This window comes from Carcharodon carcharias, chromosome 28 (genome assembly GCF_017639515.1).
Source record: "Carcharodon carcharias isolate sCarCar2 chromosome 28, sCarCar2.pri, whole genome shotgun sequence".
Classification (NCBI taxonomy): Eukaryota; Metazoa; Chordata; class Chondrichthyes; order Lamniformes; family Lamnidae; genus Carcharodon; species Carcharodon carcharias.
This window is the reverse complement of record NC_054494.1, coordinates 24,208,960-24,227,087: the sequence shown is the minus strand read 5'-3', so window position 1 is coordinate 24,227,087 and position 18,128 is coordinate 24,208,960. Positions and strand designations below refer to the sequence as shown.

At 42.5% G+C, this 18,128-nt stretch overlaps 1 protein-coding gene across 4 annotated transcripts in view; it reads left to right on the top strand.

Annotated features, from left to right (window-relative positions):
* Window positions 1-18,128, top strand: part of kcnma1a (potassium large conductance calcium-activated channel, subfamily M, alpha member 1a) — a 770,607-nt gene that overhangs the window by 557,196 nt on the left and 195,283 nt on the right. For all 4 annotated transcript variants that reach the window (XM_041176516.1, XM_041176514.1, XM_041176513.1 and 1 more), the window contains exons 13-14: window positions 2,046-2,115; window positions 13,493-13,648. In XM_041176516.1, the coding sequence (XP_041032450.1) occupies window positions 2,046-2,115; window positions 13,493-13,648 (226 nt within the window). The remainder of the gene's footprint in view (window positions 1-2,045; window positions 2,116-13,492; window positions 13,649-18,128) is intronic.

Below are 18,128 nucleotides of genomic sequence, written 5' to 3'. Positions count from 1 at the left end.
AGAGCAGTTGAGGCAAATTACATTGGTGCATTTAAGGAGAAGCTAGATCAGCATATGAAGGAGAAAATAATAGAAAGATCTGTTGATGGGGTGATGAATAAAGTGCAAGGAGGCTCACGTGGAGGATAAACATTGACATAGAGCCTGGCTGAATGGCCGGTTGTACACTCGATGCAATTTTATGAAAAAATGAATGGACTGAGCTCATTAGGCAGCTGGCGAGAGACTCAACATGTGGGAGGAGACATTCCAACAATTGGGTGGAAAGAGGAAGTAGATTGTCAGTAAGCAGAGAGGATGTGAAGGAAACAGAGGTGGAGTGCATTAGTTTTGTTCCTGAAAGCTTCCCCCAAAACAGTGCTTACCATTGAGCATAATTGCACCTTCATGAGCAGAAAGAGTTAAAAAAAAATCTAAAAATGTTTATAAAGAGCCATCTATCTGATATCACCTGTTTTTTTACCATAAAATTAAATTATCCTAGTTATGTTTCTATCTCAAATGAACTACACATTCTTTTACATTCTTTTCAAGTCTAATGCTATCACAAACAGAGGTCTTATAAGGAGGGGTTGGTTTGATAAAAAATATATTTTTTAACTGCTTTCATCTGTTGCATTTTAAAATGTCATTTATATTGTGGTGGGCTTATTTGAGGAGTATAATGACAAACTGTTCTCGAGTTTGGTTCGAAGTGTGTTGTGGTGCACAAAGCACTCATCATAAATAAATCATCCCAGAAAGGATTTCTGTTTCTGTCCTGAAAACTGCACTGGATATTTGTTCATCTCGGTTGTGTGACACCAGCAGAAAACAGTGACGGGCATGACACCAACAGACAGAGGTGATGGGCGTGTGACACCAGCAGACAGCAGTGACGGTTGTGTGATATCAGTGCAGAGTCGTCTTGACTAAGGCATCACTAGGGACCAATACCATCAGTTCCCAGTTAAAAAGCAGTGTGGAAAAGATTGACTTTATAGTTTTTAATTCTTGCACCTGAACAAAAATCTTTTGCAGACTATTTTTCAGCTCGGGGTTCTGAAAAATTACTATCTTGCTACAGGATCTATCAAGCTAGATGTAACAGATAGGCACAACTTTGGAAAATAAATATAATGTCAAGCATCCTAGTGAAAAGAGTTGGGTGACATTAGGTATGATGTGGTATCTGCAGTATATCTCAAAATGAAAGCAAGCACTGTACTACCCGTCGGTAGAGAGATGTGGCCTGCAGAATATCAGAGGCCCGGGCAATCCTAGATGTCCTCTTGTACCTAGTCGTGAATGGTTACAGGGCAGCAATAGCTGACTGAAAGGGAGGAGATTACCAGCCTGGTCAGTTCAAAAATAATGCCATAGCTCTGAGGGAGGGCTACCAGCACAAATAAAACTGAATAAATTCAACTCCTATTGATGAAGGGGACAGCAGGAAAGCTTTTAGTGGTGAATTTCCTTGGAGTTCCTTCCACTCTACCTCTGTAACTTTGGCAGATGTGTTCATGTGTAAATGGAGTTTGTGCCAAAGTTACAGCAGTGCAGTGGGAAAAGACTCAAGGAAATTCACCCCATTCTTTTGTGCCAAGGTTTGCTTTGTTGAGTGGTGTGTTTTTAAATTATGCTGTGTAATCCCATATACAACCAGCAGAGTGTGTATAGTCACAGAGGTAATGATAGGTTCCCATTGAGATGTCGAGGAACAGCCAGCTATGATGTTGTTGAATGGTCGAACAGGCTCAAGAGGTCCTATGACCTATTCCTGTTCCTATTTCTTATTTTCTTATTACTAAATCATTGCTGAAGAAACAAAAATGGGCACAATCATTTTTAAAATGAATGATTCCTTTCACTTTTATTCAAATCCAATTCTACAAACGCAAAACTGAATAATACTACCTTGTAAACTTTTTCACAACTTTGTAGGTGTCTTGTAACTGTTCAGGGGATTGTGTTCTATTTGTCTATGACATGATTATTCAAAGGTTTAGCCTATGAATGTAACAAAGAAGGCACTGTCTAATGAACATTTTCCTTTTTCTTTTCAGGGTAATATCCATCAAAAATTACAATCCAAAGATAAGAATTATAACACAGATGTTACAGTATCATAACAAGGTCAGAATCCTTTTTTTTGTATTGATTCACAATGATGCTTTTATTACTCTGCTGACCAGACTAATTGTTTACAAACTTTGCTGTTGGAGAGCGGGCTCTATTGACAGTCTATGTTGACAGACTCCAGTGAGTCCAAACCTGTGTTTGAATTTGCAAAGGGCAGTGCCACCTATACCGGTCCTCCCAGTAGCATTCAGCAAATGAAATAACATGCTGTTGAGTCACTATAGAATCGTAGAACATTACAGCACAGAGAGGCCATCAGCCCATCATGTCCATGTCAGCACCCTAAAAGAGCCATCCAATTAGTTCCATGCCCCTGCCCCCTTCCCACAAGGTCTGACAAATGTTTCACCTCAAATGCCCATCTAATTCCCTCCCAAAAGCCAGTGAACCTGCTTCCGCTGCCCTCCCAGATATTGTTGGGGGTGGGTCTAAATCTTGGCAGGGCAGGTGGGGATGTAGGCAATGACCCTGGGCCGGTGGGTTGGCTATCTTGGAGAGGGGACTCTATAATATTCTTGATCCCATCGTGCTAACACAGAACATTTCGAGCTTGCAAAGGTAAGGATAACGTTAACTTTATTAATAAATGTATTATTACTGTGGCTTCCATGTCATGAGGTCTACCGGAGAGAGCATGAGACATTGCACCACTTCCTGTGATAATGTATGCTGTGTTCCATTAGCATACCACACAATTAGAATTAACTCCTTATACTACATCTCCCCTAAGCCTCTGATCCTTCCCCATTATACAGATGTGGGGCAGCTGGTGCACATCTGTTCCATCTCACTACCAATTTTGGTTTGAAAGAGGTAGGACTGTGAAAATGGTGTCTTTTCAACCACTTGTCCATAATGAGCTTGGCCTTGGATCCAAACTGGCTCTCCTGGTTTGAAGTCTGGTAGGTTTCTTGCTTTGTGACGTCTGCCATAGTTCCACATCTGCCTGGAACAATATTCATCCTCTTTCTCCCTCACCTTGTCCAAGTAATCAGCTTGTATTTGCAGCATGTGCATGTGTGGGACAGTAGGAAGATGGGCCCTCAGCCGCCTTCCCATGAGGAGTTTATATGGTGCTAAATCATTTTGAAGTGGAATTGAATGATAACTTAGTGCAAGTTGGATGCCATAATTTTTCTTTAGCAATGTCTTCACAGTAAGCACTCCTCATTCAGCTTCACTGTTAGCTTGAGGGAATCTTGGTGAACTGGTAGTATGGGCAAATCCATATGATGTTGTGAACTCTTTAAAGTATTCATTGGCAAACTGCGGTCCATTGTCTGTGATTACAAGGTCTGGGATTCCATGTGTTGCAAATATCTCCTTCAGCGATGTAATCATTGCTTCATAAGTGTGACCCCACAGTTGCTTGACTTATGTCCACCTGGAGTAGTAATCTTGTCTCCTGATGTTGAATAGCACAAGTAATATGATTTGCTATCATCTCTTCCAGTGATTTAGAGAGAGCTGGCCACCAAACAGAACATCTTGCTCTGGCTCAACATTTTATGATATTCAATGTCCCTGGTGCAATTGTAACAATATATCAAACCATAGAGCTCTCAAAATTACCAATCTCTCATTATAGATGAGTAAACCATCAGCTATATTGGGACGTCTGGTCTTTTCATAGTACTGTCTGAGAACAGGATTGTGTGGCTTGAATGCTGGCTGCCCTTTGACGCAGCACTCTGACCTGAGCGCATTCTGCATCAGATATCTGTGCATCTCTGATTTCATTCAGTTGCTGTGTTGTTGCTTGTAGATTTGTAGTTGGTGGTGATGTGAAGGTTTCTATCTCTTCGACAAAAACTACATCATGTTGTTCTGGCCTTGCTATTGGGTTATGGAACAAAGCATTTTCTGTAGCCTGCTGCTTTCCTGGAACATACTCTGTCTGCATCAAACCTCATCACCCTTGGCCTAAATCATTGCTAACTACTTAGACAGAATTTAATGCTGTCACTAAGGGTTCATGGTCTGTCTCTATCTTGAAGTGGAAACATAATTTGTGAAATTTTCACAAGCCCATGTAGCAGCTAATGCTTCTTTCTCTATCATTGCATATTTCTGTTCAGTCTCTGTCAGTGAATGGGATGTGTAGTAAACTGGTCTGTGTTTTCAGATACAGATAGATAGAAAGAGCACAGCTCCAAATTTTGTAGAAGATGCCTCTGCAGCAATGATAATGGGCAGCTCAGGATCATGGTGAGCTAAAGTATCAGGTGATATCAGCTCTTTGATTTTCTCAAAACCCTCTTGTCCTCCCTCTCATCTGTCTTGTTGTAACAGCTGATGTGGTGATTCATTGAAACAGCCAGGTTGGGCAAGAACTTGCCAACTTCATTTACCAAACCCATGAATCTCTGGTGGCCCGTCACATTGCGAGAAGTTGGGAACTCTTGATTGCTCTTGTCTTGTGTAGGTCAGCTCTGACCCGGATGCATCCAAAACATGCCCAAGGAACTTGACAGTTGGCTGCAAGAATTCGCATTTGTTGTTGAGTGTAAGGGTTGAATTTTCAGGATGGCGAGGGCTGTCTGAGTGGATCCATGGATCAGGACATCACCCATGTGACATATGCCTCCATCCAGTCTTTCTGGGGTACTTGACATTGTCCACTAGAAGATTTCGGGTACTGATGTGATGACGAAGGGTAATATGTTGAAATAAAACTTTCCAAGAAGCTGTAATGAAGGTTGTGAGCAACTTATACTTTTCTTCGAGGGGTAGTTGCCAAAAACAACTATTTGCATCTAGCTTCGTGAAGATTGAACTCTTCCTGACTTTGCTAAACTCTCGTCCACAGATGAAATACACCTTCAACTGTTTTATTCAGTTGTGTAAGATCTACGCAAATTCTGATAGATACAGTGTGCTTTGGCACTGGGACCATCCCTTAACAGCAGCTGGTTAGTTCTGTCACAGGTGAAATAACCCCTTCAATGTAAGTCAATTTCCTTCTTCACCTTTAGCAAGAGTGGATGAGGAACTTTTCTGGGTGTAAATGGACACACTGGCTTTGTTTCAGGATGTAGAGTGGTGTGGTACGCTGGCTTCAGCTTTCCTAGTCCTGTGAATGGCTGTGGAAATTCAGCTCTGATGTTTTTAGACTGATCTTCTCAACTTTCCTGTACTACTACTCTGCAAATCAGATGTAAGTTGGTACAGGCTTTCCCATTTAGGAGTGAATAATTCTGATTCAGGATCACATGTAAAGTTTCAGTGATTCTCCCCCCTCTAAATTGAAAGGATGCGTTCAGTTGTCTTATGACCTTGAGTTCTATACCTCCTGGTCCGTGTAGTTTTATGCATGATTGCTGATGAAAGCTTTTCTCCAACCATAGTTTAGCATCAATAAGAACCAAAACTGCTGCACCTGTGTCTAACTTAAAGCAAGTCTAGTTTCCCTGTACTAGGATAACAGCACTGCAGTAGCTTTCATCTGGTCCCTGGACCTCTCCAAGGAAAGACACCTCAATATAATTGATATCTTCTATTTAATGGATCTTGCCATCCATTGACGGTTTTTCTTTTTGCTATTTCTGTACAAGCTTCTTGCTGCACCACACTGCCTGAAAGTGACCCTTCTTGCTGCAAAAGTGGCATTCAGTCTCGCTTCAGGCTGATATTTGCACCTGTGTTTTTCTCTCCCCCCCTACCCCGTACACCGATTACAGTTAGCTGAGGCAGTTGATGGACACTCTCCCTGCCTCTCCTGCTTTTGCATGGCCACCTCTTTGTTTTCAAATTTAACATACTCCACTGAGTCAGTTGTTTTTGGGATATGATTTTCCCTGTCACCCTGAATCACAGATTGATATTTCTTCCTGACCTCAGCTCACCTGCCCAGTTAAATTGCCTTTGTTAAGGTTAAATCATCTCTCGACTGTGAGTGGTCAGACAATGCTTCATCCAAGATTCTGGCAACAGTTTTGCCCCTAATTAGTTCATCTTTTAATCCGCCATATTCACAGTTTTCTGCAGTCTATACAGATTGTTGATAAATGTTTATCAATACTTTCCCCTTGTTGTTGGGTATGCTTGTTAAATTTAGCTCAGTCAACAGTGGTATTCTTCGCAGTTTGAAGTAGGCATCAGGTGCTATTGTTATGTCATCGTATGTGGCTTTTTTGTGTTTGATCTCTTCCCTGACTAGGATATCATCTGCACGCGCCACCCCTTGTGTATAATAGTGTACTGACCTGCTCGCTGCTCAGCTTCACAGCGAGGCCCAATGCAGTAGGATATCTGGTAAAGCTTCAGCGCCGTTTCAGCCACTCTTCTGTTTGATTAGGGCCTGTGACCTGCTTGAAGCTTTTTGCTATTGGCTGAGACATTTCCATGCTTGTTCTTTCACTCGTAGCCACCATATAATAATCTTGGTCTCGTTGTGCTAACAGAGTTTTTACAGAGTCTGCTGAGGCAAAGAAAACGTTAACTTTATTAAGAAACAACTTACTTTGGCTTCCTTTCCCTGAGGTTTACAAGAGAGAGCAGGATTGTGAGACATTGCATCACTTACTGTGATGATGTATACTGTGTTCATTAGCATACCACACAGAATTATCCCCTTATACTACAGACTCCAGCTCCTCTTGACCCACAAACAGTGCTATAAAAGCACTTACCTCTTCCATGCAGCAACCCTCATCTTCCTTCAGATGCCTTGTTAAACCTGGAGGTCAGATAAAAATGTGAGGCAGCAGTCTCATTACAATATTTAAATAACCAACCGCCTCCTTCCTCAGGATTGAGATTGTCAAAATTTCAGAATAAAACTTGACTGTGATTATGTGCGAAAGCTACTGTTTTGAGGAGTGCAGGGGAAGCATACTGGAGGTTTCCTGTTGCCTGTGTTACTGATTCCCAGGCAGAATTAGAAGAGAAAGGGAGAAAGAGATGAAATAGTCTGATGGAAAATTACTTGTTCTATGTATGTTTAGTATCATTTTCTTCCTCGAGACTGACAGCATGGCATGTGGCAGTGAGACAAGGAGATATTTGATATGAGATGTCTTTGCCAACAATATAGTTTCCTGACCATGACCTGACTTGCATCCAAGCTGCAGACTGTCAGCAGATGTTTCTGCTCCTCTTTTTTTAATTTTATTTTCCCTCTCTTGCTGGCACTGGATTCCCTCAGTCTGATGGAGAAAAAATAAATTAAAGCAAGATATTTTCTCACTGCACTTAAAATGTGACCTGAAGAAGCATGAGGCATTGTGGAATTTAAGGAGAGTTTGATGTTCGGTTTGGTTTCAGTAAGCATTTTAAACTCAACCCTTTCACTTGCCTCTATGTGAATCTCATTGCTCATGAAGTACAAGTTGTAAATAGCCAGGTAGTAGTCGCTCCCCTCTGTGGCCACTACCGGAACTGCAGAGGGTAAACCTTGCTCACTCAGGGTAACTTGCTACTTTTGAAGAAGGAGTACGTGTTACAGCAGTTAATCCATGATGGAGATTTCCTTCTCTCTTTTTAGGTTCACTTCCTCTCTCCAACTTTGAGAGGGCAGCAGACTCTCCTGCTCCTGTCAATATTTTACTGAGGTCTATTGCTCCTCAATTGCTTAAAGGTTTATTATGAAGAACCCAGAAGATTTTTTGCTCTCCTCGTGAGGAGCACATTTAAATCTGCTCCTGTCATCCCCTTGCATCACGGCTGGGATTGGGAGCTCAACTTCTGAGGAAGAGGGAGTCTAGCACATCATAAGCTTAAAATTGTCAGTAAATCATTCTGGGGTGATGTCAAGAAGCATTTCTTCACACAAAGGGCAGTGGGAATCTGGAACTCACCCTCCTCCCAAAAAAAGATGTTGAGGCTGGGGGTTCAATTGAAAATTCCAAAGCTAAGATTGATAAATTTTTTGTTAGGCAAGCATATTAAGGGTTAGAGTCATAGAGTCGGAGTCATTTACGGCACAGAAGGAGGCCATTCAGCCTATCAAGTCCATGCTGGCTCCCCTGCACAGCATTCCAGTCAGTCCCATTCCCCCGCTTGATCCTGCTAGCCCTGGAAATTAATTTCCTTCAAATGCCCGTACTAATACAGCTAAATAGAGTTAAGGTAGTTAAACCATGACCTAACTGGATGGCTTAACAGGTTCAAGGTGCTGAAGGACCCAACCCTGTGCCTCTGCTCTCTGCTCATGGCTTCTCCTCACAGCATGATTGGATTTAAGAGTTCACTGTGTCAGAAATAACAGGCATAACTACTAAATCCCTTTTCTGTTTTGCAATTCAATGCAATTAAACTGTGCTGCACCATCTTTCACTCCTGATTCATCATCCACTGGCGTCGATGGATAACTTTTCTCAATGGGATAATGCTTACTTGGTCAGTCGAGGTGGTTTTTCAGAATCCAACTTTTTAATCCAAGTGGAAGTGGATTAGATACTCTTATTAGTTTTGGGAAGAGCTGGTGTTGTTCATTTTAGAATGATCCAAGATAAGATCCTCTGAAGACAACAGGACACCAGATGTGTCCTTCTTGGGGTTTAAAATGGATAAACCCAGTGTCTTACATCTAGATTCAATTCCCAGTCTGGACTCTTTGATGAGACTTAAGTTAGGCTAAGGAAAATAGTCAGTGCCCCAGTCCTCTGACTCTACAGTAATCTGCTGGAGCGGTGTAAGTGTGGCTGTTATATAATGCACAGATCAGACTTGGTTCTGACATTCTGCACAGTCTAAAAGTCACGCTTTACACATCAGTATCCCACCCGAGTGGTTATGATTTGAGGGCACATAATCTCCATGAAATCCAGACTTGGAAAGAAGTCAGTAGGCTTTGTTAAGAATCCTGACCTACCTTGTCATCGGGCAGAGGTCGGGAACTACGAGTCCCAACAGCCCTCTGCAGTTTCCATGCATGCACAGCTTGGCATTTGTAGTTTGGTCCAAGGACACAGGCCCAGTGTGCCTGTGTAAAACAAAAACAGCGCAAAAGCTAGTTCAGGTGACTGAGGAGTGGAGAGGCAGAGGTCAGGGAGAGATCCCAAAGGAAGGCCCAGACAGGGAGAGGGGACAGGAAGAGGTCCCAGACAAAGAGAGAGAACGTGGGAAGGAGCCACCCGAGGAGGAGACTACTGGGTAGGAACCACTGGGAAGAGGAGCAAGGGAAGAGGCTCCACGTAGCATGAGTGCTGCAGTTGGCAGGCTTTAAGTGGTGAGGGCTTGGGAGAAGCCCTGGAGACTGGAGAAGGCAGCAGAAGGTTGGTGATTCCGTGCTGAAGGCTGTTGGGGCAAATGTATCCTCTTGGAGCAGTAATGTTTTTCTCGGCACAACCAAAGAGCTGAAGTTGTGCTTCTGAGTTGGTGCAGATTTGGGAATCCAGGGGAATGGCGTATTGGGAGACAGGATTGAAACCCTGTGAGGTGAGCCATCTTTTAGGCATTCGGAGCTGGAGCAACTTTTGGAGAGGATTCCAAGGCTGGATCTTCAAAAGGAAAAAGAGTGAAGATTTGCAATTCCTTGTAAGGGAGACAGAGTTTTAATGAGGCACTGTAATTCAGTGAACATTTGGGTGGAGAAACTTGTGGGATCTATCTTAGTTGCAGCTGCCAGTCATTGTTCATTGTGGTGTGTTCGACCACAGTTTGCCTGTTGATTGACAATTACCTCATGTTCATCCTGAATGTTAGAAAATAAGATAGATATTGTAAATTTTTATCCTTCTGACCTTGTATAGTAATATTATCATAACAGCTTAAAAAGGAAAAAATTATTAAAAAGCACCCAGCTGTTCTCAACCATTCAGCATCCATTCAGACATCTCTGTGGATTCCTGACTCATCCAGGCTAGCCACTCTGATTTGATAGGTAGAGTTCTTTAAGTAGTGTAAATATTGCCACGACTCACTGGAGATAGTGCACTGCAATATCAAGCCCCTCTGTTCCCTGAGCCACGACAAATGTCAAAAAGTTTGACCGAACCACCAGATTTCCCCAATTCTACCTAACTGTTTAATTTAGGTTAACAGAATACGAGCACCAGGTTTGTAAACTTAATAAGTAAATAACTGTTTATTGAACAAACAGTTGTTAACCAGTGGCAAAAGAAAGAAATATGAACTGCTAAATTCTAACACTATAACTTAAACTCTACCCCTTCTTAAATCCCTATACACACACATACAAGACACATTAGACGCACAAAAACATGGATTTTAAAGATGGGATAAAACAGTTCAGTAGCACCAATTCCAGAGTACAGGATTCGATGGGTTGATTTTGCTTGATGTCTTCCAACTTCCTTTCAGTTCTTGTTGATGAAACGAGGTGGTCTTCCAGCACTTTCAGTATTTAGTTCACTGGTTGAGCACTTTCAATGTCTCTAACAGTGATTTTCCCCTTTTGCCTCTTGATAGGGGTTTTGAGAGAGAGAGCAGGTTATAGACTTATGAGGAGAAAAAAAAACAGCTAGCTATTATTGTGGAATCATTGGAATCTTCCACACAAAGGAGAAAGAGGTTTTAGGTCTTGTTTCTTTCAGGGTAGAAGCTATTCAGTTGCATTGCCCTCACACAAAACCTGGTCACCTGGTCAGGAACCAATTAAAACGTTGTTGCTGGACAATTCCCTTGGTCCAAGACTCCTTACCACACATCCTGTCTTTCATGGCACACTTTGTTCTAGGACAGCAACATTGTATATATCTCTTATCCTATTCCAGTAGACATGTCTTTCAAACTGCGGCCATTGTAATTTTAGTCCATAGTCCAACAGAAGATAAAAAGATATGTTCCTTACAATATCATAAGTCAGCCATGATTCAATCATTAACACTCTGGCCTATATGTTAGAAGATTGATGGTTAATACCCACTAAAGAAACTTGGACACAAAATCTAGGCTAACACTTGCAGCTCAGGACTGAGGGAGTGCTGCGCTACCACCTTTCAGATGAGATATTAAACTGAGGCTCTGCCTGTTTCTTGAGTGGACATAAAAGATCCCATGATATGGTTTTGAAGAAGAGCAGGGGAGTTTTCTCTGGTATCCTTGCTAATATTTATTTTTCAACCAACACCACTGAAACAAATGACCTGGCCATTATTTCATTACTATTTGTGGGATGTTACCGTGTACAAATTAGCTGATGCATTTCTTGCATTACAATAGTGACTACACTTAAAAAGAAAAGTACTTAATTACCTGTAAAGCATATTGGGACATCCTGAGATCATAAAGGCCCTATATAAATGCACGTTCTTTCTTCACTTTTAACTTATCTTACAAGTGCTGTTCCCTTCACAATACCCATAGATGGCATTTCACACTAATGTAAATGAAGAAGCCTCTTGTTTGCACAACCCAATGTTTTTCAAAATTATTTCTGGTTCTTCAGCTAACAATATTGTGGATTCACTGATTATTGCATTGGGTGATAATAGGTTACAATGAGAAAGCTATTAACATTTGACCAGTGTGATACCATTCCCATAACTAATAGCAATCTGTCCAGCTCCTGGTGCACCACTTCACTGTTGGCTTTTCTCCTGTTTTTATTTTTTCTTCTCCTCTCTTAACTTGCTCAAAGTTGCCTCCTGTAAACAGAAACACTTCTTGAGGGAAGTTAGGGATGGGCAGTAAATGCTGACCTTACTGTGCCTCCCACATCCTGTGAACTATCCAGCCCCACTCCCCACCCGCACCCCCACCACGGCGTGGTCTCCTGCGGCAGGGCTGGCAAACCATTGAAATCTCCGTTCACATCGGTGGGAATGGAAGATCCCACCGGCGTGAGAGGCTGGAAAATTCCGACCTATGAGGTTGAAGGCTGTGGAGGGAAGATCTCCAGAAGAGATGAAATCACTAACAATCTGGGAAAAAGGGTATCTCAACCTGGGATGGGCTTGAGGGACTTGCCCCTAATTTCTTAATTAAAAAAAAAATCAATTAATTAAATACAGAATTTTTTTCTATCAAAGGGTCATTAGTATGTGGAATTCCCTTCCCCAGGAAGCAGTGGAGGCTCAGCTATTGAATTTATTCAAGGCAAAGTTAGACAGATTTTTGATAGACAAGGGAATCAAGGGTTATGGGGGGAGACAGCAAAATGAAGTTAAGACCATAACCAGATAAGCCATGATCTTATTGAATGGCGGAACAACTCAAAGGGCTGAATGGCCTACCCCTGCCCCTAAGTCCTATGTACCGATATTCCTAAATTCTGTGTTGGTGGATCACAGAACGGCATCCAAACTGTTCCCTAGCCCTTGTTATCCTGCGCATCCTGCCTCAAAGGGATTTATGTAGCTAAACACTTTATTAGTAGGTAATCGCACAGGAGGCTCCAAGTTAGTCTTCTCCTGTGCTGGGTCAACTGAACTTAGCTAAAGCAACACTCAGGGAACTGCAATTCCTAAGACAATAAAGGGGAGAAAAATTAGTCAGGCTTCCTACTCCTGATGACCATCCAGTGACCCCCTCCTCCCCATCCACCTCCCCAACCATGTGCCCTCAATAGAAAATGGATGTTGGGTGATGACAGAATTTTGATTGACCAACGTGGTTAAATAACCTACTGATGTTTGCTGTCTGAGTGAAAAAGGGCCAATTCAGTGAGATATTCTATCCTAGTGGTCTCCAGGGGGGCACTCGATGATGAGAATGTAAATCTGTTTTTTGTTAACACATTCATGATTCCCTACTTACAGAGAATCCTTTTTGCCCCCTGAAGAACAGGGAAGGAAGTTGCTTAGAAATCAGGGGTTGAAAAATAAACTAACAGGCTCCCCTACATCTTAAACCCAAAATTAATTGGTGAATTTGATTTTAACTGAAATTTGATTTCAGCAACTCTGTTCTTTGCTTTGGAAGGTTGTTGTAATTTTTTTTTGCATGTTATATATTAAAAATGACCATAAAGTACATCTCTTAAAATCTAGGGTTCACAAACCTGTAAAATGTCAGGCAGCAAGATGCAGCACTGACAGCCCAGGCACAGGGTGAGTAAGGGAGCTGCTTTATATCGAGTGTACCTTCTGAGCATGCCATGGAAGGGCTGCAGCTGCTTGTAGTTTTGTAGTTCATTACAGAACAGAAATGCTACACTGGCACTCCTGTATGAACAATATAAAAATAAAACAAAATGTTTAACCAGTGATATTGGAAAGGTATGAACGCCCCTGGGGAGCTCGCTCTGAATGGGCAACAGATGTGAATGCAGATTGAAGTACAGTGTGTTTGCTGCATGCCGCTCTGGTGCCACTTTATTGTGGGGGGTTCCCAGGGAAAATAAAGGAGACAGTTTGTTGTAACATTTCATGAAGCACTGTGCATTTTTCAAGATGTTTTTTGGGAGCAGAAGGAGTAGAATTGAATTTGTAACTTCTCTTTTATTTCTGCTTTCCTCTGCTATCAGGCCCATCTGCTGAACATACCCAGCTGGAATTGGAGGGAAGGGGATGATGCAATCTGCCTAGCTGAACTGAAGCTGGGTTTTATAGCTCAAAGCTGCTTGGCTCCAGGCCTCTCCACAATGCTGGCCAACCTCTTCTCCATGAGGTCGTTTATCAAGGTATAGTACTGTCTCTTCATATTAAGCCTGACAAAACATTCATCCAACTTGTCATTCTTTTGAATAAAGAATATATCTCGAAGGAAAAAGCAAAAGATGGAAGATGTTACCGTGGTTTTTTTTCTAACAGCAGGTGCCCTTCACATACCACAGCTTTTATATGTGTGCCAGTGCTACAGTAATCCAAATGGAGTGTGAATTTGATGTTGTTTTCTTGGGCTTTAATTTAGTTAAGACGAACAGTTCACGAGTTATATATTTGGTGCAGTGTTTAAAGAAAGTTTGCTGTTAAGCGTATAGAATAATAAGCAGTTAAGGGGCGAAAACCAGATGTGTTTGTAGATCACAAGCTGCACAATAACAAGAGTCAAACTGTCAGGAGACCCTGTGCTCATCTCTGATTGATCCCTCTTTGGTTTCCATTGAAATGTATAGCGCCCAGAAGAGGCTATTTTCTATACTTCTTTCCCTGCAGATCGGCAACACGGCCATCTCGCTGATTTCCCTGCACCAGTTACAAACCTGTGGTGCATACGTGATTGAAGATGCAAGGTGGTATCCACTTTTGCCAAAGACACAAGATAACAGGTTGTATCTGCTGCTGAGTCAGAAGGTTGTGGGTTCAATTCCCACTCCAGAGACTTGAGCACAAAAATCTAATCCAACACTTCAGTGCAGTATTGAGGGAATGCTGCACAGTTGGAGGTGCCATCTGAGACATTAAACTGAGGCTCGATCTGCTCTCTGAGGTGGACATAAATTATTTCAAAGAAGAGCAGGAGAGTTATCACTGAAATCCTAGCCAACATTTATTCTTTAATAAACAGCACTAAAACAGATTATTTGCTCATTATCATATTGCTGATTGTGGGAGCTAGCTATGCACAAATTGGCTGCCGTGGTTCCTACATGACACTGTGACTACTCTTCAACAGTACTTCATTGGCTGTAAAGTGTTTGGGACATCCTGAGTTTGTGAAAGGCACTGTATTAATGCAAGCCTGTCTTTCTATCTGTGAAAACTTTCTCAGCACTTATGATGACAACCTTGAAACAGAGGGTGGAATCATCCAAGATTTGTACTAAGTGCAGGAGTGGGTGAGAAAGAAGACACTTTACCTGCTGGCTGCAATGACGAGTTTTTGTGGCATATCATCCCCTTTCCACCTCATTAATTATGCAGCCACAGAAAACACACTGTCTCGTTGGTGGACGGCCTCCGATTTGTCCACTTCCTCACGCCGGATGCCATGTTTAAACGGTAGTCGCGCACACAGTTCTCATTGCTTGCAGCCCAGGATTGCTTTGGTGAAGACATTGCCCCAAAAACTAAGAAGAGTGCAGACCCCCAATTCAGTGATGCATTCCTGGGATGCCTTCTGGGTGCTGTGGAGACTCGCCATAATGTCCTCTACCCCAACTCCAGCCGCCGGAGGCCTGTCTCGCCACTTCGGCTTGGGAATCAGTGGCAGAGGTGGTCAGGGCCAACACTGCAAGAAAGTAGTCAGCCATCCAGTGCAGAAAACGGATGAATGATCTCACCCATGCCGCCAGGGTAAGTAACCATCTCATCACTCTAAACTCTCACACTCAAAAGCCCATCACACATTCACTGGTATCTCACTCACTGCCAGCTTAAAAGACATCACTACTCGCTCTCTCACACACACCCTCACATCTCCATCTCACCTCATCTCCTCTGGAGACTGTCTCCTCAGTTCTCATCATCTTGTGGCCTCTTGCATAGATCAACATGAACCCCCATACACATCCTGGGATACCCCGCTTCCCCATTACAGCCCCCAACTTGCAGCCTCTTCCCTAGCTTGAGGCCACTTCCCCCACTTCCACAAGCAAGCCCTAGCCCTGCAGCCCTTGAAAAGCCACCCCTGCCTTTCAACTGGTCCGGTAGGTGGAGACCTGCCCATGAGCCCCCCCTAAAAGTGATGTGTTGCCTTCTGCAAAGCCTGGCACTGAAAAGTTGTGACTAGAAACTGATTGTATCATTAACAATGAGCATTTTGCAGCACAAAGGTAAATAACTCTCTATGTACTGTATTGAAGGATTATAAAATTGAAAAGCATAGGGGTAAAATGCAACTTCACTGGGAGCAGAAAATGGATGGTAGCCAACTGTCTTCCAGCAAGCACACAGGCATGCCAGACTGATTCAGTTGAGGCTTTGCAGATTGAAGCACATGCCACCATGTGATCTGTCCTCCAGGATTCCCTTTCGACCATCCCAATGACCATCCTGGATGCCAAGCCTAAAAATAAAACCCTTTTAAGAAAGAACGGACAGGCCTCCATTTATATTGAGGCCATGACCTTGGGAAGTCTGAAAATGCTTCACTGCAAAAGAATTAATTTGAAATGCAGTCTAATTATCTTAAAGCCAGTGGCAATGAAAATACGGTGGGGTGTATAAAGGGTGGACAATTTGCTACTGTCCATTTTGCAGCCCATCAGAGTTGAGCTTGTTCCATAATGCGGTGTGACACATCAGTGCAGCACTGAAGGTGTGTTGCATTGCTGCTGGCATTTGGATGAGATTGTTGAACTGAGGCTCTGTCTGCCTGTTCATGTGGATGTGAAAGATCCTGTAGCACGATTCAAAGAAGAGCAGGGGTGTTCTCCCGGTGTCCTGGCCAATGTTTATTCTTCAACCAATAACCACCAAAATAGTCGGCTGGCTCACAATTTGCGAGGCCTTGCTGTCTGTAAGTCAGCTGCCTGCACTTCAGAATAACTCATTGACGGTGAAGCAGTTTCAGACCTGAGTCGTGAAAGGCTCAATATAAGTATAAGCTTGTCTGGTTTTAAAGGATTTTGATATCATGCTTGACATCGATGTTGGCAGTTGCACAGAAAGGGTATTCTAATGGACAGTATCACATGGTAGCATGTGCTTCAATCTGCAAAGCCTTGTTGGAATCAATCTGGCATGCCTTTGTGCTTGTTCCATGGTGGGAGGAGTCATTAAGAAGTTCAGTCTGGTATGGTCCAGTAATGAGCAAATTTCAACAATGTTTATATTTGTCAGGGACAAAAGATTGAGATGCCTTTAAGGAGATTTATTACTGTATTCTTGTTGAGGGATGCATCTTTATGGTGCATGTGCTTAATAAAATGTAGATTACCAGTACAGCACCCACTCCAGTCCCTTAAACACAATGGCATATTTTCAGTATCCTTGTTGTGCATATACTTCGCTTTGGTGCTTTCTCTCACAATAGTGTGGTCAAACACTAGCTCATTGCAGGAGCATTAGATGTACTTAAAGGGAAAATGGATAAGTACATGAAGGAGATTGGAATAGAAGGATATATTGATTTGAATTAGATGAAATGGGAGGAGGCTCATGTGGTGCATAAATACTGGGACAGACCAGTTAGGCTGAGTGTCCTGTTTCTATGCAGTAAATTTGATGCAATTCTGTGAAATTCATTGAAGATCTGGATTTGGCAATAATGTAACTACATCAGTTAAATCGCACCCAAAACCAAATGAGGGAAGTGAATGTACTATTGCCAAGTTTGCGGATGACACAAAAATAGGTGGGAAGGCAAGTGGTGAGGATGACAAGGAGTCTACAGAGGGTATAAAGAGGCTAAGTGAGTGGGCATAAACTTGGCAGATGGAATATAATGTGGGAAAATGTGAGGTTATGCACTCTGGTAGGAAGAATAGAGTAGCTGAATATTATTTAAATGGAGAAAAACTGCAGAAAGCTGCAGCACAGAGGGATTTGGGAGTCCTTGTGCATGATTCCCAAAAAGCTAACATACAAGTTCAGTAGGTAATAGGGAAAGCAAATGGAATGTTGGCCTTTATTTCAAAGGGAATGGAGTATAAAAATAGGAAAATCTTGCTAAGACTATACTAGGCACTAATTTGACCACACCTAGAGTACTGTGAACAATTTTGGTCCCCTTATCTAAGGAAAGATATACTGGCGTTGGAGGCAGCCCAGAGAAGGTTCACTAGGTTGATCCCAGGTATGGAGGGATTTTCTTACAAGGGGAGATTGAGTAGGTTGGGCCTGTACTCATTGGAGTTTAGAAGATCGAGAGGCGACCTTATTGAAACATATAAGATTCTTAGGGGATTTGACAGGGTCGACACTGAGAGGTTGTTTCCCTTATGGGGGAGTCTATGATCAGAGGGCGTAATCTCAGAGTAAGGGGGCACCCATTTAAAACAGAGATGAGGAGGAATTTCTCCTGTCAGAGGGTAGTGTATCTGTGGAATTCTTTACCGCAGAGGGCTGTAGAGGCTGGGTCATTAAGTATATTCGAGGTTGAAATAGGCAGATTTTTAATCAGTAAGAGAATCGAGGGTTATGGGAACAAGGCAGGAAAGTGGAATTGAGGATTATCAGATCAGCCATGATCTCATTGAATGGCGGAGCAGACTCGATGGGCTGAATAGTCTACTTCTGCTCCTACGTCTTATGGTCAAATGTAACACAATTAGAATA